This window comes from Delphinapterus leucas, chromosome 12, assembly GCF_059928025.1.
Source record: "Delphinapterus leucas isolate spDelLeu-1000000601 "Yukka" chromosome 12, BTC_Dleu_Yukka2, whole genome shotgun sequence".
In the NCBI taxonomy this organism is placed as follows: Eukaryota; Metazoa; Chordata; class Mammalia; order Artiodactyla; family Monodontidae; genus Delphinapterus; species Delphinapterus leucas.
The window spans coordinates 27,743,471-27,767,894 of record NC_143140.1 but is presented as its reverse complement, the minus strand read 5'-3'; the positions used below and the strand labels follow the sequence as shown (position 1 = coordinate 27,767,894).

At 36.8% G+C, this 24,424-nt stretch overlaps 1 protein-coding gene across 5 annotated transcripts in view; it reads right to left on the bottom strand.

Annotated features, from left to right (window-relative positions):
- Nucleotides 1-1,360: 1,360 nt before the first annotated feature.
- ZNF292 (zinc finger protein 292) overlaps nt 1,361-24,424 on the bottom strand; it is an 87,413-nt gene continuing 64,349 nt past the window's right edge. For 3 of the 5 annotated variants that reach the window (XM_022552259.3, XM_089921816.1, XM_089921817.1), the window contains 3 exons: nt 19,753-19,889; nt 17,370-17,511; nt 1,361-10,424 (listed from right to left, as the gene is read on the bottom strand). In XM_022552259.3, the coding sequence (XP_022407967.2) occupies nt 3,279-10,424; nt 17,370-17,511; nt 19,753-19,889 (7,425 nt within the window). In that variant the 3' untranslated portion in view covers nt 1,361-3,278. Of the gene's footprint in view, nt 10,425-17,369; nt 17,512-19,752; nt 19,890-20,370; nt 23,128-24,424 lie in introns of those variants that run through there. The other 2 variants (XM_089921818.1, XM_089921819.1) reach the window with 2 other exon arrangements.

The window sequence follows — 24,424 nt, the reverse complement described above, 5'->3', positions numbered from 1 at the left end:
CACTAAACATTTTGAAAAAGGCTGCCTTACTGCTCCACTTCTTGACACCTCTCACATTCATTAGTCTCTTAACTCCAGTAACATTCTTTTTTCTGGCGCCCATCAATTTTTGCACAGACTACTTCAAGTCTCCCTGCTCTTAACCTCCAACTTATCCAACCTATCCTCTATACAGTGCCAATTATCTTTCTAAAATCAGTACCTGATCAAACGGTTCAACTGAAATGCATTCAGTAACCACTTGAAAAACAAAACACGATAAAGACTAAATGTGGCAAACAAGAACCTTCACGACCTGGCCCATCAGCCTCCTCAGCTTCAGCTTCTCCAACTCCCTATCTTTCCACACAGACCACCTGCAATACTGCAAACGCTCTATGCCGCTTATCTCCTGCCTAGAATTCCCCTTTCCCCTCTGAGCAGCCGCCGACCACTCACTGATCTTTCAAGACCCATCTTTCTAGAAACACTCATAACCACCTACCTCTTTTTCCCTGAAAAACAGAGCATTCTCTCGATGTCTCTAGCTTTCATGTACTTTTATCTTAATAACTATAGCAACTGTTTGCTTACCTGATGATCAAAATTTGCCTTTGTAAAACTCTGTCCAGCCATTTAAAATAATTATTTAATTATGCTGAATTTAACATTGCTGAAAATTTCTCAAACTGTTACATTTCACTTAATGATGTATTCTGAATAACATGTTCTGATCTGTAAGATTCAAATTCTCTGAGTTTAGAAGAGGGAAAAAAATCCATTTTTCAAATGATGAAAACTTAGGCAAATTTACACTGTAGGAAGAAAATATCTCAAAGACAAGAGATTGAGGAAAATTATACCATGAAAAATATATACTTTTTGATACTTTTTTAATACTTAGGCATTACATTCTGTATCAAATTTTACCAACATGCTGTTGTTCTATAAATTCATTATTTTATACCATAATTTGACTTTTCTGTTCCATGCTAAAAAGCCCACTATTCCATAATTACTTTTAGCATACAGTACCTGGAATATAAAAAAAATTAACTCAATGTTGGCAAACTGCCCGCCCCACCCACCCCCCAACATGTAGGAGAACAATTACAGAAGTTCTGGTGGTTAATTTTCTTAAGCTAATGAGCAAAAGAAAAGCCCCAGTACACTGGCATTTTCCCTTAACAGGCTCATCACTACATTCATCAGAAATAAACCTACTTACTGCTGTACTATACAGGGCAGTTTGCCAAATGCCTACCTTTAAGATCTAGGTCAACTTCTAAGAAAACTGTACGGAAACATTCAGTTGTTAACAAAAATTTAATATTAAAATGACTCAAAGTTAAGTTATTATTAATTTAGAAAAAAACATGTATTAATCACCCATAAGAACAACTTTTATTTTAATAAATAACAGTGGGCTTACCAAAGGATAGGGACTTTAATGTGTCAAGTTTTATGCATATTGGTAATAGACCTTAAGGAGGTGAAACCAACTATTCAATATAACCCATTCGGCCCTAAAAATAAAACTATAATACTTTAATAATAAAACTTAAAAAAATATTTTCCAAAAGAAAATAATTCATTCCTTGACCATGCTTATTTATTCAGAGTACCAGCAATTTCAGTTAATGTTAAGTGCTTCATTTTTCCTGCAAGTCTGATGTTGAACAGGGAATACACACATTTTCATATCACAATATCATCAATATCTCAGGCTAATAATATTGTGAACGCAACTGGTTTATAACAAAGTCAAAAATTAATGCTACTATTTATGGCAAACAGAAACAAAAGTAAATTTGAAAGGATGTTTTCTTTTGTTTCCAGTACTGATTTTAATTGGAATTCAAAGGAAGGTAATAAACTCTCCTGAAATAACCTCTATCTCTGGCCGTAAATCCACAGTATAAATATGGTGAATACAGCTAATCTATAAGAGCTAACTATATACTGAATAACCAAAATAATCAATTGTAACAACTAATACTGCTCTGGAAGACCAACCTAATGAAAAAAGTATCATTAGATATGGTGGGAAAATACAGACAAATCTGTACAATCTAACATCTATAAACAGTAAAATCAAAACATCCAACTTCCTTATAGAAAGTGTTTCATCTATGTAATTATAAATGTTTAAGGACTCTTGCATTTTATAAACACAAGATGGGCTCACTTTGATGATACCAATTTTTAGATTTATAAAAATGTTTAAAAAAATCTTTCCACAAAAGTTTATACAGTTTAAAGCTATACACCAATCTATAAATCTCAGAAAATGGGGGGAAAAAACCAAATAAAACCCAAAAACCTTTATAAGATCACATGTATAAAACAAGAAATGAAATGTGATTTTATTTAAGGCAATACTGGGCTACTTCACAAATCACCACCTCAAATATTTACACTGCTCCACACTACTAGTTTCTATCACATTCACAAAAGATTTTTTTTTAAATACCAAATGTTTAAAATCTTTGATGTAGTAAATTCTTTATTCACATTTCCATTATATTTCATGGAATCATAGTAACTATATCCAATTAGAAGCACTGAAAAGAAAACTGCAGCTATAGGAAATTGCTAAAGAATCTGCTTTAATTTCACATGAGTACCACCCAAAAAATCCTGGAGGGTAAATTTACAAAGCAGAGCAAGGTGCTGATATAACGTGCCTACTTTGTGAAAAGTAATTTTTTGAGATAGTCTTGTAAATAAATGTTTTATGTAAAAATCAATGAACTATGGCAGAGTTTCTAGTTTTAGTTAAAAAAATTCTTAATTTAAAACAATAAAAGAACAGTTTTAAAAACTTGATCACTTAGTTAAAAATTAAAATTCCAAATATAAATGTGTCATTTAATAGTTTAGACTTACACACTGCTGGTGGCAGCAAATGATTTACAATAATAAATATATACAAAAAAGGTATCTACAGAGTACTGTTACACATGAGCAGTGACCCGGTGAAACATATCAATCACACAGATAATTCAGTTTAGTTCATGGAAAGGGCAACTGGCTGATAGAAATTTGAGGTTTAGCTCGACTATTTACAGTAACTGAAATATTGATTCTGTTCCTCAAGTCCCATAGGGATAAAAAAAAGTTTTACATGACAAATGTCATGTTGATTTTTTTTCCTTTTCTTTTTTTTCTCTTTTGGCCAGGTTAATTCATGTCAGCAACAACAAAAGAAAAACAAAAAAGTTACACAATTCTAGCATGCTTGATGGCTTCCTATTTAAAATAAAACTGTAAATAATGTATTAATAGCACATGAGTTATCAGTTCTGCCCTCTCCCCGTGGCTTTGCCCATACTGATTTCTTTCATAACAGACACATCTGGATCATTTGAATGCACTTCAAGTTTTTTCAGACTGACGGTAGGTTTCATTTCCTGAAGTTGCTTTAAGACAAGCTCAGTGCAATTTTTAAGAGTCTTGTCTAAAACAATTTTTACATTATCACTGCACTGAAGCTGTGATGGATTGGCAAACTGTACAAAGGTTTCACTTTCTTTACAAGAACATATATGATTTCCACTAGTCACAGCAGTCTTGTCAACATTTTTTCTTGCATTTGAATGGGATCCTTTTTTATTCCCACTATTTGGATGGTCTTTGTCAGTATTTTTCTTCTGCTTCACTGCAGACTCCTCAAGAAACTTCAGAAATGATACTTCGAATCCCATTGGTTTAAATGAGCTCCAGTCAAAAGATGCAGGATGCTCCTCAGTGGTTTGTATTGCAACAGCGGTTTCTTCTTCCTTGTGCATACTACTGAACTCAACTGCTGGTGCTGGTTCGGCTTTTTCAACTTTCCTCTTTTTATTTTGGGAGACATTTTTTTCTTTATTAACTCTCTTCAAATTACTTGCTTTTTGTTTTTCTGACTGGCAGGGGTTATCTTCCTGAAAATCTTTACTAACATTTGAAGAGGTCTGAGCTTGGGTCTCCACACTTGTGTTGTCTTCATTTATTAATTTGGTAATAAATAATTCTGTTAGCTCATCCACTTCATCTTTTTCATTTTTTTCAACTTCCTTCTGTGGAACTACAGCTGTTCTTGAGTTATCACTGCTCTCTGATATACCCGTGTCAGAATCTTTCACATCACTCTTTTCAACTTCTTGCTCAGAAGTTTCCTTTAATTGTGAGTTGCAACACCGTTTGAAGACAATGAGAAGATTGCGGTGTTGTGATGTAAATGCCTTAGATAATTTATGGCATTTATAATGTCTAATTATATTGCTTTCGCTTGTAACGACTGATGTACACCCCTTTATCATACATGGATACTGGGTGACAAATCTGCTCGTACACTCAGATAAGGCATCATTTCTAGCCTTTATAGAATATACATGCTTCCCACGTTTCAGAGAATAAGGCTTATTTTCTTCAATCTGCACAATCTTTGCAGTCTTGTTTTCCAAATTATTTTTTTTCTTTCGTTTGGTCTTAGGCATTTTGGTTCCTTCCCTTCCAGATCTGTATTTTGTCCCCCGGTGTTTAGACTTTGTCTTTTCTTGGTTTGCCTTGCTTGATATGTTTTCCTGACCAGGTGTTAATCTTCTTGGCCGAATCAGATGAGCTTTATGTTTGTCATTATGCTTATTAAAAATGTGTCGGAGGAGATTGGACCGGGTCGCATATATTCGGTCACAGCCTTCACAGTCACACTTGTATATGCCATCTTCCTCAGTTTTACTTCCCCTTGCCCCAATTCCATGATCTGCCTCAAGATGAACAACATAGTTCAAATATGTGGTAAATGAAGATTTACACTCTGACTGATCACATGGAAATTTCCCAACATCCACCGAAGCAGTCATACTTTCAATTTCCTCAGGAGACATCTCATGAAGCTTCATGTAGTGTTGTATTAGGCCAGTAATTGCTTGGAAAATTCGAGAGCAGTCACTCACCTGACATCGAAATTCTTTCACAGTCTGTTTAGTTTCAATTTCTTCACTGTCTTTACCAGCTTCGCTTTCCTCTTCAACCTCTGCAGAAAATGCAGGTAGATCTGATTTGTGTACAGCCTGGTAATGCAGAATTAAGTTTTGCTGTATTGTAAAGGCAGCAAAGCAGCCCTGATGAACACATCGATAAGGTCTGTAGGGACTGTATCTTGTGGGAAACTCAAGAGATTGAGAAACCGGCTTCTTGCGTTTTCTCTCCTCCTTTTCTTTTTTATGTCTCCTAACTTTCCGTCCTTTGGTTTGTACATTTGTGAGAGAATTTGTATTACATTGTTCTGAAGTAACGGTCATCACTTGTGAAGAACCTTCTGTTTTATCAGGACTTTTTTTTTCTAGAAGTTGTTTTTCTGGGATCACTGCTATATTACTGAGGGTATTTTCCTTCATTGCACCCAATTCTAAAGCAGGCTGGAATTCCCTTTTATTTTCCTCTGTCATAGCTAGCTGTCTTTTTACTTGTGTAATTCGCGGGGCTGACGAATTTTCACTCTGAGATTTTCTTCCATAAGGCCTTTTTATTTTTAACTTTACCATTTCTTCTGTTGTAAAATGATGTACCAACTGACAGTGTGCCCGGAGATTCGAATTTCTTGTAAATGTCTTTGTACATGTAGGTACTACACATTTAAACGGAGCAAATTTCAACTGATTCTTCTTAATTTCAAGAATCATCTCTGGAGTGTACTGATGAATTTTACCGTAGTGCTTAAACAGTGCATCTTTTGTCATAGCACTGTAATTACAGCCTTGGTTTTGACACACAAAGGGTTTATTAACTCTGTCATTAAACTGAATGTTGCTTATCATTTCAGAAACTGGCTGAACAAGTGTGACATTTGGAATTGGTTTAACAGGAGTGGGAGTCAGTGTCACTGATGTATTTATCAGTACACACTGGGGTGCTGGAGAGGACAGGTCGTTTTCTAATTTTAATTTCTGTAAGCCTTCTAAAATCTCCTGTACTTGATCCTCCTTATGTAATATTTCAGGCTGAGGAATGTTACTTTTTGTTGGCATGACACCTATGAAGGAGGAAAACTGAGAAGAATCGGATAATTTGTTATTTTGTACAGTGTTTACTGAAGGAAGCTGAATGTTATAATTTATTTGAGCATTCTGTGATGTTTCACCAATACCCTGAGATCCACTTTTTACCTCAAGTATTTGAGAATTCATAGCACTTTTAATAATTTCAAGAGTCTTTTCAAAGTTTTGTATAACATTGTCTTCAGAAATCTGCAAATCAGAATTTATTGAAGGTGTGCATGAATTCAAAGCCATCATTTGGGAATCACCATTTTCAGTTTTTAATGTTAAGGGAGCTAACACTGTATGGGACTCAAGACTGGCTTTAAAGTTTTCTTTCACATCAGTTATAAACAACTGATTGTCAACATTATTTAATTTCTGTGTTAGATTTTCCACCAAACCCTGAGGTTCACAATTAGGAATTACAGTTGAATGAAGGTTAGTAGTTGGTATCTCAACCCTCTTTGCTATAAGTCCCATTGCTGTTAAGTCACTTGTTACCAAGTTTTGGGGAGCATTAGGGGCAATTAGTGGAGGAGCAACTTTCTTTCTTCTCTTAGAAGCACTGTTTCCCTTTTTATTTAAATGACTAGACCTTGTGTTCTGAGGACCACTTATAACGGAAACTCGTGAACTGTTACTGATAAAATTTTGTGATGGCCCACTAGAATTAGGGAATGAACTAGAGCACAGACCATTTTCAACAGTCTTCAGTAGTAAGTCATTTGCTGGAAAAACAGGCAAACTGTTGCATTCCTCAATGGAGGAAGTTTTGGAGTTTGGTGTCCTATTCTGGTCTGTCAGCAGGGGGTTTGCATGGCATACAGTCTGCAGCAGGACTGGCACAGGTGGATTTGGCATCACTGTTGCATTTACTGGTGCTGGGTCTGAGACACAACCTGGGGGGACATGAGAGAGCACGTCGGCACCCTCAAATGTACTGGGAATGCCAGCAGTTTCCAAAGCCTGTTTAATAATTTCGCTTCCCTCTTGACTAACACTTGTATTAAAGTTAGTCACACCACTCCGAGGAAATGTATTTGGTAAAAATGCTGAGGAGCGATTTTCAGCAGCAAGAAGTTGCAGGAATGATGGATCTTTAAAACATGCTCCTGGACTGAAGGTAGACTGCTGCGGCTGCTGCGAGTTTACTGCATTTGTGGAGAGAATCATGCTGGCAAGAAGAGAAGGCTGCCCGTTACTCTGCAGAAGTTCTTGAGCAATTTCTGCCCCATCCAGTGGTTTACAGTAAGATCGCTTAGACAAGTGTCCACCCAGAGATCTGGGGTTAGTGAAAGCCCTGTAACACCTGCTGCAGATAAATTTCCCGTCTCTGATAATTGCTGGCCACTTAGCCCTTTTGTTGTGCTTGGGTTTTCTTTCCTTCCCATTTGGGCCCTGCCCACGGTCTTTTTTCACTTTTTCCAGTGCAGACTGTTGGGCACTGGTGCTACTGAAGTCATTTCCAACACTGACTTGTGAAGGAAAAATTGCATTCTCACCATTACCTCCCTTTAAAAAAGAGGAATTCGTGTTCCCTTCCATCTGTGAGGAAAAATGATTTGTATTATTTTCCAGCTGGGAAAAAACAGAATTAGTCCCACTATCTGCTGGTGAAGGGAAGAGAGACATTGAACTACTTTCTGCAGGTAACGGAAGGAAAGGATCTGAGCCACTGTCGATATTCAGAGGCAGAACTGTTTTGGTTAGATCTTCCATTTGTGCTGGCAAGGTAGTACTAGATAAACTTTCCATTTGGGAACATAACATACCACCACCTTGTTCATTTTTATCCTGAGAAGGTATATTTGGATTTATGACACTTTCCACTGAGGGCAAGAGTGGAGCTGACACATTTGCTAAATGAGCTGGGAAAATGGAAGGTGAGACATGCTGCAACTGATTGGAACAAGTAGGATTCCCATTGGCTTTGGTCTGTGGTGTAAAAAATGCATTATTAGAGCTGCTCACCTGTGATGGCAAAAAATAAACAAACTTTCCATTATTTGGTGTATTTAAGTTGTTAGCTTTCTGACCCCTTTTGCTTTTGCGTTGCATTTTGAATGCTGCATACTGGTCGGGGTGTGCTGTCTTCATGTGTTTCCCAATACTCTGTGAAGAGTTATAGGTTCGAGTACATCCCTCAACCTGGCAACTGAATTTCTGAACTGGTGCTTTTGGAGGCACTGATGGAGTTCCTAAAGAATTACTGAGGTTGGGCTGTGGTGGAACAAATGTGATACTTTCTAATGTCTTCAGAGGTAAATTATAAAGATTGGACGATGTTTTAACATTACCTCCACATTCAAACTTGGCAGTTGGTAAACTGTTTTGAAATCCTGCCTGATTTTGCACAGAAAAGGTCATCAGGTTGTTCACTTGTCTTTCTAAGTTTTGTGGAGTAAGGTCATCTATTTTGAGGGCTTCCGAATCTACTAAAGAATTCTGAGTAATCTGGGCTTCATTAAAACAAGCCTGTTCTTTTCTCTCTTGGAAACCTGTATGACACAAACCATTACAAGGATCTTCAACTGGTGTATGTAAGTTCGTGACCAGTGATTCACCAGTGCCTTGCACAGCTGAGTTTTCTTGCTTTCCAAAGTTATCCTCGATCCCCTGATTGAGGGATACCTTAATGGACACAGCTACCTCACTGGCCTGAAGCAGAGGAGCAGGGGCAGGGTTTTCCAAACCATTTGGCAATGGTCCATCAGCTTGCCTGAGCTCTGAAGCAGAAATCTGGTCTTGTTTGGTCACAGGTGATTCTGCCTTGCTTTTATCCCAAGCACCACTTCTATCTGCTGGGAAGGTGTTTTCCATGTTATTTTCTGAAGGAAGCACAGATCCTTCTTTCTTAGTGTTCCCTTCTGCGTTCTGATTCACTCTGGAAGGCTGAACAGAATCTCCAGAAGAATTAAGTTGGTCTTCAGGAGGCAGCACTTTTTCAGGAGTACTGTGATCATCCAGATGCTTTTCTAGTTCACTCTGAGAACGATAAACTTTACCACAACCTGTGAACTTACAAGTATAGGTATTATAATGTTGTGCTTCATGATCATATAGTAAATAAGCTTCTGAAAAAATTCTGCCACATTTAGGAAACATGCACTTTGCTCTAAAGACTTGATGTTCCTTTCGGTGGGTTAAGAGCTCTGCGTAACTATTAAAACCGGCCTTACATTTCATTTGTATACAGATATATGGTTTACTGCCACAGTGCATTTGTAAGTGATCATTGAGATGAGTAACACTTACAAAATGCCGTCTACAGTACTGGCAAATAACTTTTTTGCTTTGCATTTCAAGAAAGCGCTTGGCATCTTCATTATCCTTATGTCCCTTTACATGAGCAATTAAATTTTTAAAGTACTTAAAGCCCTTTTTACAAAAAGTTACAGGGCAATTGAATTCATTAACAGGTACTGGTTTCTGGACTGGGATCGCCTCTGGCTCATAAGATTTGTCTTTGTCATCAGTTTCATCATCTGAGCCATCATTATCATTAAACACTATGAAGTCTGTTGAGTAGAGACTATTCTTCTTGATAGGCCGCTGTTCCTGCTTGGCCACAGCATTAGTCTTCTGATTCTCGTTGGTAGTTGTGATCTTAGGAGGCCTTCCCAACCTCCTTAATGGTTTCATAGCTGCTAGTCTCTCTTTACTAGATTGTTTAACATGCAATGTGACATGAGGGACAAAAGTTTCTTTAGAATTAAAGTTCTTTGCACATATGGGGCAACTGTAAATCCCATCTTTGTAATGTTTTTGAGCATGTCGTACTATTCGATGACCAAGGAATTCTTTGTCACACAGCACACAATACTGCATGTAGGCTTGCCAGTTCCTGAACCTAGCAGATATAAATCCCCTCTCTCTTAATTGTTTTATCTCTCTCTTTTTCTGCTTTTCATCACAAATGTCTCTAAGAAGGCCAGAATTAGCACCAATTCCACCATTCATGGAAGTTTCTTTACTCTCTTCCTGATAGTCTGCTACTTTCTCATAAACCTCACTGTCATTTAGTTCATCTATTGAAGACACAATGGATGCTTCTTCTCCCATTAATGCAAGACATTGTCGTTTTAAGGTTTTCCAATCCCAGAATTCTGGATCAAAGGGCCACTGAGTTTTCAATACAAGTAAGAGCTCACAGCGTAGAGAATTTGGTATTGGAAGATTCTCTTCATCATATTTCTGGTCTGGTTGGTTATACAACATTTCCACAGCATAATATGCATCTACCGTAGGCTCAATAAGAAATTCACTCAGTTGACAAGCACGTTTAACTTCCAGATCATCAGGCAACAAGCATGAAATGGTCTTGCAAATAGATATTTTCACTTCAGTATTTTCTGTAGATTCCAGGCGAAGAGCTTTTACACATAGTTCTATACAAGTGGCAAGTCCAGCCCCTTCAGTCTGTGAAAAAGCAAGTAAGAAATGTTATCTTAATTTACACTCATCAACAGATTTGTGAATTTAGTAATTTTAAAACTGATGTTTGCTTTTCTCAAATTTTGCAATAGCCAATATATGCAGATACCCCCTTCCAAAGCATTGTAGCTGTGTGTGTGTGTTTGTGTGTCTATGTGTGTAATGAACTCTAGAGAATAGCAGAAAAAGCATAAACGTTGAGAGCTAAGTTAAGACATGAGTATAAAATCATCTAACGGCTAGGCAAACTTGGACATTATTTAACTTCTCTCACCTTTCATATCACAATATAAAAGATGAAAACAACACAAACTTCATGAAACTGCTGTGAGCATTAATAGATATTGTGTATCTAAAGTAGTTGGTATAGTTTAGTATCATGTCTGGCACACATTAAGTGATCAATAAATGTCATTAACTTTATCACAAATTTCATTTCCTAAGTTTATATTTACAATCCTTCTGAAACAAAACCCTTAGTCCAATTACAAAACTGAGAATGTCCCCATAATTCCTAACTCGTTAGTAATGAAAGGAGATTTTCCCATTTAAGAGAATAAAGTTACCTGTTCCTTAATATTGGGAATTCTAGTTCTATCATAAATTTGAATGCCAAATCAGCTACCTCATGGCTGGACCATCTTTTTTTTTTTTTTAAGATTATTTTTGATGTGGACCAATTTTAAAGTCTTTATTGAATTTGTTACAATATTTCTTCTGTTTTGTGTTTTGGTTTTTTGGCTGCGAGGCATGTGGGATCTTAGCTCCCTGACCAGGGATCGAACCCACGCCCCCTGCACTGGAAGGCGAAGTCTTAACCACTGGACTGCCAGGGAAGTTCCTGGATCATCTTAAGAATTAGGAGTAGCAGGAGACACAATAAACTTTTTTCCTTTTGAATTAGCATCTTGAACTATTATTATAATATAGCAGTAATAAAGGTAAGACTCATGTGAAAGATACATGTAATGAAGAGATAAAAATGGGTTTTACAAGGCTAAAAGAGAACAAATATATGAAAAATAAGCCAGTCACAAGATGTGGTCACATTCATGGGAATGAAATATGTGTGACATTAAGATCAAAGGGCAAGAAAGTCAAAAAAGGTCCAAAAAAGCTGAGAGGATCTGTATTTTTACAGGTTAAGAAGGAAATAAAATATTTTACTAAAACAGAAGCTTAGATTTGTGGGCCAAAAGGAAAGTGAGTGAAAGAGGCTGAGATGCTAACTGGCCATCTTAATATTATAAATACATTTGAAACCTTAAGAAATAAGGCTAACAAAACAAACTATGTCAAAATTTTTATTCTTCTGAGTTTTCATCTTTGTGTGTGTCTGAATGAAAATTAAGTTTATAGGTAATATTCAGATCATAAACTGGTTATGTAATAACTGTTTTTTTTAAGAGTTGAGTTTGAATTCACAATTTCCCATAAGTACAATGTGATTAAACAAGTAATTAGCCCATAAAAACCTACTTAATAATATCAGTTAATAAAAGTACTGATAGCACCAGCTTGAATTTATGAGTCACAGGAGCAGAAACCTAAGTGAGATCCATTCAGAGAAGGAATAGAGACTCATCCCCCCCTCTCTAGCACTGGCACACAGCAGGCCATCTTCTGAAAAATGCAAGGTTTTATCTTTGGTGTCCCCCTTTTCTATTCCTTTCCTCTGGCTGCCCAGTATCCTTGACCCAAAGCTACTCAAGGCTTACATGCTGATATTCCTTCCCCATTAACATCCCATTCAGCCCTTCCCTATCCACCCACAGCATCATGGCTTACCCTGCTTTAAAATTCTTAAATGCTTATCACCCGTGTCTTTCAGAATTAAATATAAACTTCTTAGCATGGAATGAATACAAAAGGGCCCTCACAGTCTGACCTATGCCTCATCTGGTCTAGCCTCATGTTTTATCTTTTCCCTATCCAAACAGCCTACACTCCAGGCAATGTGAACTGTAGTTCCCCAACTACGCCATTCTCTCATGTCTTGATACAACTTGTGATATTGTAATATACTGCTAAGAAATATGTATTTTGGTCTTCCCCCCTCAGTTCCCACATGGCTCCTAAAACCTTTGTAATTTCCTAAGTAATAATAGCTATAGGGGCATCTTTTGTTCCCAGCTTTTGAAATAGGTGAAATGAGTGTTTTTTGGTTATTTATAATAAGGCCTTTTCGATCACACTGGAGTTTATTAATGAGATGATTTCTGAAAGCCCCTAGATAACCACAGGCTGGGGGCTGTCAGGGGAACCAACCTGTGATCAGAGGGTTGAAACTTTCAGTCCCCCTCCCCTCCCTCCAAGGAGGAGAGAGAGGATGGAGGCTGAATCTATTATCAATGGCCAAAGAAGCCTCCATAAAAGCCCATAAAGAACTCGGTTCAGGGGCTACCCTGGTGGCGCAGTGGTTGAGAGTCCGCCTGACGATGCAGGGGATGTGGGTTCGTGCCCCAGTCCGGGAAGATCCCACATGCCGTGGAGCAGCTGGGCCCGTGAGCCATGGCTGCTGAGCCTGCGCATCCGGAGCCTGTGCTCCGCAACGGGAAAGGCCACAACAGTGAGAGGCCCGCGTACCGCAAAAAACAAAAACAAACAAACAAAAAAGAACTCGGTTCAGGGAGCTTCTGGGTTTGTGCACAAGTAGAGGTGGGTGAGAGTAGCTCACTCTCTCCCCCATACCTTGCCCTGTACATCTCTACCATCTGGCTTTTCCTGAGTTGAATCCTTTCAAAATACACCAGTAATCTAGCTGGTAAACTGTCTTCCTGAGTTCTGTGAGCCACTCTAGTAAATAATCAAATCTGACCAGAAAGTTGTGGAAACCTCTGATTTATAGCCAGCTGGTCAGAAGCACAGATGACGCCCTGGATTCAAGACTGGCAGCTGATGTTGGGGGAGGAGGGCAGTCTTATAAGACTGAGCCCTTAACCTATGGATTCTATGCGATCTCTAGGTGAACAGTGTCAGAATTGAGTTAAATTGTAGGACACCCAGCTGGGGTCCGGAGAATCAGAGGATTGCCTGGTATGGAAAAAATCTCCTTGGTCATACTTGGTCATCAGGAAGTATTCAGTGAGTAGTGAACAGAGGAGAAAACAGTATTTTCTTTACACTACCTTTCATTCTTTTTCTGTTACTAGGAACACTCTCCCTCTCCAGCTTTGTTTGGCCATCACCATTTGAGAGTCTAAACAGACCAGTGGGTTAGAGGGCCCTCTTCTTTTATTCAATCAGCACCTACTTTACACCAGGCACTATGCTCAGCAATGTGCTCTCCCTCTCAGGAGTCTTGATATCCCTCTATATTTGAAAGACCCATATTACACTGCAACTGTTAGTGTGTCTCCATCAATAGATATGAGATCCTTAAGGGCAGGGCTATATTTTTCAACACTCGGACTTCAGGGGTCTAGGAAAAAGCATAAATAAAATGATGAACCAAGCTATCTGCTCCATTTCCTTTGCAAATCTCAAATAGAGTTTAAGAAGGAAACAATTATTTTAGGTAATATGTGAGCAGCTGGGCAATAATTTTCAACAACTCCTGGAGTTTTGGGGAGAAAAGGGGGGGGGCACCAGTTAACCCAAATCATCAACCTTGAGGCTAAATTTCATCATGTAAAAAAATGAGGAGTTACACTAGAACGCAGTCACTACAACATAACTTTAAGGTCTCTTTCATAGTCCTAAAACAATAATCATCTATGATTCTACTTTTAAGATAAAACCTCTGTTTGGTCAGATTTCAGAAAATAAAAACAAAGGGAGACATTTTATGCAATGGGAAACATTTTGGGGCAGAGCAATTACCACACTGCACATTATCCTGCTCCCCTGGACAACTTTCCCAAGCTATTCACACTTTAAGTGCTTTTTTATGTGCTTTACTTCTGAGCCCAAAGTCTCTCTAGAAAAGCACTACTCAACAGAACTGTCTGCAGTGATGGACATGTTCTTTATCTGTGCTGTTCAATATGGTAGCCACTAGTCACATGGAGCTACTGAGCACCTATAATGTGGCTACTGTAACTGAAGAACGGAATTTTATATTTTACTTAGATTAACTAGCCATAAGTGTCTGATGGCTACCATAATGGACAGTGTAGCTCTTGTCCAAGATTTTTCCTCCCTCCCCAACAAGGTCTCCTTGTGAGCAGGATGTAAGGTTGAGGGAGGAGAGTCCCTGTTACCTAACCTCCTCAATTCCACAGATTAAGAAATGAAATCCAAAGTGGTTAAGGTTACCAGGTGGTCAACAACAAGTCAAGATTTATACCCAGTTTGCCTGGCTTCTAGTTTCAAGTTCCATCTACTTTGCCATGCTGCTCTTTAAGTTAGATATAAAGTAGTGGCACAACCTATATTTTAAAATTACACAGAAACTTATTGTTAAGTTTATTTTTCAACTGCAGCGCTACGACATATAAAATGAAAAAGCAGGATGAGTTAAGGTTGATAAAAACTGGAAAGCAGAAGGACTCATTCCTGTTCTTTACTCCTGAAAATGAAGAGAATTATTTCAGGAGAAGAATAGCAAAGATACATATAAGATTTACTGACCAGCTATAGATCTTAAACGATATTTTTTGAAAAGAATAAGAATGTCTTTTGGTTTCTACTTTCAAAAACAAAATTATACATTAATTAAAAATACTTATCATATTACATCCCGGTTTTCAAGAATTCCTAAGACCTGTCTGGCATACCATTCCATGCAGTGCTAGCAACTTTGGAAAGTGACTTCCGTGTACATTTAAAGGGGAAATCAAGTGCATCCTACAAGGGTTACTATAAGAAAAATTAATTTTGTAAAAGTTGGATTCTGATTTTTGCTAATAGATAAATGGAAGCACTTACGCAATCTCTGCTCATCGCTTCCCTTTTGAATTGTGCCTAATCTACTGTTTAATCCATCTATTAAGTGTTTTCATTTCTACGACTGTTTTTGTATTTCTAAAAGTTCTTTTGACTCTTTTTAAAATCTGCTTGATCATTTTTATAGGACCTCTCTTTCTCATACTTCAATCCCTTATTTTATATCTTTAAATATATGTATTTTATAATTTATCCGATAACTGTATTATTTAAAGTATTAGGCAAATAATTCTATCATTCTTTCTGTCTACTGAAATTCATTCATGTCAGATTGTTTCATATGTTTAATAGAGCTTGATGGTTAACTTATTTATATCTTTAAATATATGTAATTTATTGTTTTTATCCTTGTATGTTTAACCCTATTGTTAGTTCTCTCTGCTAAAATTCCCTCATGGCAGACTGTTCTCTGTTTTGTAAATCTTGATGGTGAACCCATCTTAAGAAGGGTTTTATCTAAGAGTCCTGTACTGAAGGTATGTCCCTCCAAAGCAGTTCTTCATTTGCTTCTGCCAGGGATCCCAGGCATTACCAGCCCAGGACTCCATCCTTACCTTCTTAAACACTACTTATGACAAAGCAAAATCTGTCACCACCAAATGTGTCTCTTTGACCTGAGGATTATGTTAGGCTGATTACTTTTAAGAAACAGAAGACTAAGGAAGTTCTTCCTGTTACCCGCTGCCACCCCTACTTGTTACTGCCTAAAAGTTTAGACAGAGGGCCTGTTCCTGGAATAGAGCTGTCACCAGAGATCTCTGCAAAGAATACGGGCTAGGGGTGGTGGGGAGAAACTCTGCAGGGCCTGGAGATCAGAGTCCACCGTGTCTGATAGTCTCTGCATGGCCCAGCACACCATTGGTTTACCAAACACTGCTTTTCCATCTTCATGTGAATTGCCTTCCTCCCCTCTGAAGCCCTAAACCACTACACCCAACATCCTCGTCTTTAGCTGAAGATGGTATTTAAGGTGAGAGTTTCGGCCATTTTGACGAGTTACTCAGTTTTCCTGGGCCTCTCCCATGTATACATGTTATTAAACTTTTGCCTGATCTTCTCTTGTTAATCTGTCCTGTGTCAGTTTAATTCTTAGACCAGCCAACATAACTAAGAAGAAAAGGGAGAGGAAAAGGTCTTCCTCCCTGACACTCACCTGGTGTGGGGACTCCTGGTTATACGGCAGGGTAAATGTGGACCCCAAATCGTGTGAGGGCAGACCTATGGTTACAATTTATTAGGGAAAACATTTCCCTCCTCTGACCCACAGTCCAGTCGGACATGCACATGGTTCCCTATCATCACCTGTGTTACACAGGATAATATTTTTCTAGTCCACTTTTCAATGAAATCATAGTACTTCAAAAGTTGGTGGAGGGAAGGAGGGGAACACAGAACTCAGTTCTAAATCCCCAACTTGAAAGGGCCCAAGATCCCATCTCTTGTCTTATCCCTGTGTGGATATAAAAACTCAAACCCCTTAGTAACATACCCCAATCCTCACCAGGGTAGGAGAACCCTAGCATCAGCTCAAATTTCTACTTCAGTTTTTAGGTTTCTCTTCTTTTTGAGCGTAGGGATTTCCCCAATATTCTTGCAATCTCAGCTGCTACACATTAAGAACAATATTTGTTTTATTTTATCAAGTATTTTTGGGTCTTTTGTAGAAGAAGGATTTTTAGATATCGTAATCTGCCAGACTGCTAGCAAAGGAAGCTATCTCTATATTTCTCTTTACACTTTCTAAATTTCTATAGAGCCAATTATCAAAATAGTATAACACCTAGCAGTAAAAATTGTGGAATGATAAAATGCAAGTATTATGTATATTGCTTTTCTCCAGGCTAAGAGCAAGCCCCTGGCTCTCATTTGCATTTTTAAGTTTCTCTGTATCAAGTATCATCAAGGACCAATAAGAAAATCAATGTTCAAAGCACTAAATGAAATAAACAAAAATCACTGGAAGAGGTGCCAAAATAATAAAGTCTTGTATTAAAGGTAATTTATATATTTGAAATTAAGATAAGATACCTTGATCATTCTTACCTCTGAATTAATAACTTTAATCAGGAAGAAAATGTGATATACCGTCTTGGTTAACAAAGAAAGTTGACGACATCTTTCTAGGTACACTTGTATAGATGGTTCTACTCTTTGCTGTAATTTACTCCAAAAGAGAGTGAGTTCCCTTAAAAAAAAAAAGTAAAAAAGCAAGCTGGAGCTATCATGTAAAATCATGAACATGTCAGGCTCGTAACTACATGTGAAATTAAAACTGTATGTGGAATGAGGTTTAAAAGAAAAAAATCTCAATTTCTAAAGACTTATTAAATAAAAATCAAGATATGACTTATCATTTTACTGATTAAGATTTCTGAATCTCAGAGAAGCACTCACTACCTTTTACTAGGAAAGCATCTGACATTTAAACAAGTTATATAAATGGTAACTTTGGGCCACATCTGAACTTTAAAGTAATAAGAAAGTACAAAATGTGTGTGTATATATAAAAAGCTTCAATGGCATAATGATTTTTAAAAAGCATTTAATTTTTATCTTCTAACTTAAATTATTAGATAATGTTAAGAATCAATGATGACACAGAACCCAGAAGAAAATAACTAATCTGTGCCACAGCAGTGAAAAAATAAAAGAAACTTTGAAAAATAAACTTTGAAATTTATTTCAAATGCAATTACACTGTATTTTCTTAGAAAGTAATCCTACTGAACTGATGAATTTTCCTCCCTTTTACCTATCGTCCTATTTCTCTTCTGTCCTCCATAGTTAACTTCCACAAAAATCTTCTTCCTGGCTTCAACTTCCCCTCTCAAGTATTCTCCTCCATACAGGCCTTTCCTATTAGTTCCTCAGATTCCACTCCTAGCAACTGTGCCCTTTTCACCATCCACTTGAATAAATTGCTCATTTACTGGATTTTAACCTTCATATTGAGGACTTCAAAATCTGTCTCTCCAGTCTTGACCACGTTCACCTCTCTAGTTCTTTATAAGACCTCCCCACTTTGATCTCTTTTGAAACCTGAAACTTAATATATGAAAAAGATGATTAACATTCTTTCCAGTTCACCCTTTTTCTAATTTAATGCATCATTATCACTGATCCTATCTATCAGCCTCTGCTTTTTACTATCCTCAAGACTGTTATCTTCAACATTTCTCTCACCCCACCCCACATCCACAGGAAAACTTCGTAACTTCCCAGCTGGACTATTTACTGGCTTTCTAGTTGATTTTCCTATCTCAGCTCAATTCCCTGTACGGCCACTTCCTACCCCCAACTCGCCCTCATTGTTCAGGCTCCAATCCATTCTCAACTGTTAGTCTTAAACAGTGTTTCTTGAACATAAACTTCTATTTTGCCCCCTTCTACTAAGGGCTTTTAATAGACTGCTTTTGCTTTTCATATAAAACCCAGGCTTTGATGCCTTTTGTAAACCAATATAACACATTAATTTCTTAGTCATCATTAATATTTGTTATATAGAAAACCTACTTGTCCTCAATAAATACATGTTATTTATTCTCCCTTCAGAATCCTTCTACCAGCCTTTTATATCAATCTTCTCTGTATTGCATATAGAATTTTTCCTTCATAACTGAGCTCAACTGTTCAGAAAACCTTTATCATTATAAACTTTAGTCTTTTTGATTATACAACCATTTATTTAGCTTGCCTGTTCTATATTCACTTATATGACGTGTGTCACTTGGTAAATATCCTTAAATATCAGAACGTTGTAAACTAAATTTTCTTTTGTTTTTCCACAGTACCAACACAACACTGAAGACTAATAATGCTGTCGACTGACCAGATAAATTGTCAGTTTTAGCTAACACTAACTTAAGACAGTTGATCTTAAGTTTTTTGAGTTAACTGAAGTCATCATCTCTGTTAGCTGTATCCTCCGAAAGGATTATATATAACAGGTTTGCCCACCAGGAAATGTACCATGAAGTTAGTGAAGTAGAATGATACCTCACAGAAATGAACTATATTTCTATACATAAATCACTAGCAGCTAGTTATGTAGTAAAAAAGTCTGCAATATGCAGAGCAAAAATATACACATTAAATCAGAGGTTGACTACATATCTGAAAAAATTTTTATTGTGGCATTAGACACAAGCCCTTCTTTCATCTTCCAACATTTAAAAATTGATCATAATTGATCATTATATGATCATTGCTGGTATACTAAGGAGTGTGTGGTCCTTAATATAAAGTTTTTAAAGTTATAATATGAACTACTTGATAATCAGTTTGCACAGCATATAATATCTGAAAATAAGCTTTTTGTTTTTGTAACACTAAAAAGATTTTAAAAAATATGTTCTTAAGCTATCTGCACAACCTATCCTGTAATCTTATTGAACAAACTTCTCCTTTCAAAATAAAATCAACTCACCAAGCACAGTACATATCTCCTTGTTGAAGCTGACGTGATAAAAATGCAGTACATAAGACAAGAGCATTTTTTTCATCACCCTCAGATTCTAAGTTACAGATCATTTCTAGGGCATCTTTGCAATCAACTTCTGAAATCTGCAGGGAAAGGATATAGAAATATGCCATAAAATGGTTTTATGTTAGAATATACAGTAATATACTTTATAATTTTTATTAGATATTTACAGATCATTTTCATCAGTAAAACCTCATTAACTCATACACTATCAATTCACAGTTTGTCATGACTAGCCTGCAGTTTAAAGAAATAATCTTCCTTCAAGTCAGAGAACCAACGATTTTCAAGACCTTTATAAGCATTCATTTACATGTAAATAACTAATGCTAATTATAAGCAACCTCTACCCATTAAATCAGGTCTATAATACTGAAAAAGAAAAGCTGCTACTTGTATTTCTTCCCATTTATCCAGTAATTTAAAAAGCATTAGAATCAGCAAAAAGACAGAAATGTCTACTGGATATAGACTAGAAAAACAAAGTGTCTATTTATTGGAGGGAAAAAAGTATAGTATGAAACATTTTATGTAGCTATACCACTTTTAAATGAAGCTCACCTCAGTTTTCTATACATCTCCATTATTTTTCTTTTCATATAAATTCATTCCATCTCAAAGCTTGTCAACAGTCATGCATGCATAAGTATAACCTAGATGAAGGCAACTTGCTTCATTTAATTATGCACTTACATCTAATGCTTATTTTTTTAAAATTATAACCTCATTACAATGATTTACTACATAAAACAGAATTTACCTATGATCTCTACAAGTATTTGCTGTAAGATAAGGATTTGACAAACAGCATACAGTCACAAATCACTGGTGTTCCACAGAATTAGAAAGATTAATTCCAACATGGTACAACTGACAAATGGCAAAAATAACTGAAGATTAATACAGACCACTAGCACCCATGTACCACAGAGGTAACTATACACCTCCTTGTTGACCTTCTATGTCTCATTACTTTTTGAGTACGGGAAAAGTGTGTGTATGTGTAAAATGTAACATGTTTAGGATTAAACAAGTGTCTGAATGGGAATGAGGGTAATCTTGAGGTTGATCTTTGGTAATGAGGATAACGATTGCATGGGGATAGATTCAGAGGTTCCATTTTATACATTACACTGAGCTAGAAAACACCAGGATAAGAAAAGACCCAACTCCAAGTCTATGTGTTTAACAACAATGATTTCTTAAAGGAAGTATGAAGTTAGTGTCAGAGTTATGACTGAAACCTAAGTCCTGGAACTCCCTGGCACAGTACTCTTTCCACTACTCCTGTCTGCCTCTTTCTTACAAATCTTTATCTCTAAGTGACCCTATGTAAACAAACACAAAAAGGGCTGAACAATATATATTTATACAATTAACATTTTCAAATAGCTACAATAAGTTAAATGCATTGTTAGACATTTTATATATGTATGTAATTATTATTTAATCATAACTTTTCTACTAGGTAGGTATCATTAACATTTTATACATAAGATGTCAATAAACACAGTAAACAGCAGCTACTATTATTATTCATTTATTTGTGCCAGCTTCTTCAGAAATAGCATTGTTAATCAACATGATAGCTTGCCTGGTAAATACTATTTCTTTATAGAGATAAGGCTCAGAGAGCTTAAGTTACTTGCTCAAAGTTACCTGCTTAATTAGCAGAGTCAAGATTTCAACCCAGGTCTCGCTTCAAAGTCTGTGCTCTTTCTAGAATTCTACATGCACAAGCATACTGAGGGTCTTTCTTACTAAATATTGATTCTACATGTTCAGGTTTAACAAAAATTCTTACATCCTGAAAATCTGATTTATTTTGAATCAAATATTTTTTTGTTGTCCTTCTAAAACCTAAGCCATTCTTACTGAATTCTCATATAATGCAAAATGTGTACATTATATGTAAGGAAAGAAATTTATTTTCCCAATGATATTACCTACATTAGTTTATACTTAAGAATTAAAAATATAGAAATAAAAATATATTTATATATATTTGTATCTATGTAAGGTAGCCTCTATAAATTTATCCACATATATACAACATACCAACTGAAACATCTGCTATATTCAATAATACAGAAAACCTCACTTTTTATAGGTATACTAAGGAAACAATTTTACTATGTGCTATTTGATAGCCTTCATTCCCGATTTGCCACTAGGTGGCCCACTTGAAAAAAATAGGACACTAAAGAGAAAATGAAACCTAAACTAATAAATGGCTTAATTAAAATTGTGCAAGTGAAATACAGGTCAAATTTAGCCATCAATGAGCAAGAATTATTTTTTATAATCCAAGGCAGCATAAAGTAAGGATTACCAATATATTACCTATATAAGAACTATTTATACATTACAGATAGCTATTTTGTATTGCTCTGAAAAATGAGTAAAAATCTAATACCAGAAAATTTAGAAATATGAATAAAAATTTTAAAGCCAATTAAAATGATCTGTTTGTTAAAGATAAACTATGCTAAATCCCTTTGTAAAGCATAAAAATCATTTCAAAAATGTGAATAATGACTTCCATGTTTTAATATGGCTCCTTCTATAAGATGTTCAAAAAATATACAACACTTCATCAATATTTTACATACATTTACCAAGTATACTTTTAAAATGTATTGGCTTTAACATATTTTAGGAATAGTCTTGCTTATCAAAATGAAATTGCTTTCCATCTAGAAAGGGACTTAAATGGTAAACCTGTCACATTAAAATAATTAGCTACTGTTTGTTTTTGTTTTATACTCTCAGGGTAGCAAAATCTTAGGCTAGGGGCTTCTCTGGTGGCGCCGTGGTTGAGAGTCCGCCTGCCGATGCAGGGGACATGGGTTCGTGCCCCGGTCTGGGAAGATTCCACATGCCGCGGAGCGGCTGGGCCCGTGAGCCATGGCTGCTGACCCTGTGCGTCCGGAGCCTGTGCTGTGCAACGGGAGAGGCCACAACAGTGAGAGGCCCGCGTACGGCAAAAAAAAAAAAAAAAAATCTTAGGCTAGATTTAAAAGACGAATAATCTATAGTGTTAGGAAAGAAAAAAACTTCATATACTGTTTATGGGAGTATACACTGGTATAATCTTTTTTTGGATGGTAGTATGGCCCTATTTATTAATTTAAGATGTGTAGGTTCTTTGATCCAACAATTCCACTTACAGAAATTTACCCTACCAGTATACCCCCAAGAAAAATGAAAGGATGTATGGACAAGGCAACAATTTAAATGTCCCCTAGTTTGGCTAAGATATTATTATAAATCTATACTACGGAATTATGCAGCCATGAGAAAGAATGAGGTTGATCTTTAAGAAATAATATGGAGGGGCTTCCCTGGTGGCACAGTGGTTGAGAGTCCACCTGCTGATGCAGGGGAAAACGGGTTTGTGCCCCGGTCCGGGAGGATCCCACATGCCGCGGAGCGGCTGGGCCCGTGAGCCATGGCCGCTGAGCCTGCGCATCCGGAGCCTGTGCTCCGCAATGAGAGACGCCACAACAGTGAGAAGCCCACGTACTGCAAAAAAAAAAAGAAATGATATGGAAAGATGTCCAAACTAAGAGGAGGAAAAGTGACCAGCAGCCAGGGTATGTGTAAGTATGTTTAAAGTGTGTGTGTGTGTATGTAAAAATATCAGAAATATCAAATTTCACACTTAATGATTAGTCAGAGGAGTATTAAATGTGGAAATAATGGTTAGAGAGACACAAGGTAGATTTTACTTTTTTAACATCTATGTTTATTTTGACGACAAAACCAGTAAATACTGGATATAAAATAAACGCTAACTTCATTTTTACACCTACACCAAGAATTCAGGCCAAAGTCCCTTCTAGAGAAGCCAGATAAACATTCATCTCAGTCCCATTCCTCTGCTACCTCTATCACACTGAAAGCGTCCTGAGAAATAGTCAATCCCTTGTCTACTGGCTCACTTGGACAAGGATTTCCTCAAAAGGACTATAGATCCAGACCATGGCTGACTCTTTCCAATATCTATTCCTGCCTACTCTAAGGAATGGGTAAAGATCTCAAATGTTTACAAGAACCAGACAGGTAAAGTGAATGTTTGAAGCGGGTCATGTAGCATACCTCTTCTGAAGGGGGCAATGTCTGGGCAATTGTTCCAAAGTGATTACCTTTCCTTGGGGCAGAAATAATAACTTACTCCACTTGGAACAATGAAGAACCAGTTTCTATATGTTTGCAATAGAAACATAAAAGAGTAATCAAACAATCTCTAAGCAAAAAGGGATTTTTAACAAGGAATGTGTAGACTTACACATATCCCATCCCGTTCTACACTATGTGATCTAGTTTTGTTCCTGGGGTGGGAAAGAGACTTGAGCGAACTCTGCTTAAAGAACATGAAATATCTTAATTCCACCTGCTTAACAAGAGAAGGAAAAAATAATTTCGTATGACATCAGAGATACCCAGGGTCTTCAGAGAGAATTTTTCTGAGGCTCTCCCAGAGTAGGCTGGGCTGCTGGTACTTAACTCTGGATAATTAGACCAAAAGGGAATTTAGGTTCAGTATTGCAAGATTTTTTGATTATTCAAGACAGCTAGAAATAGAGATTTTTCCTGGAGATTACAAATTCAT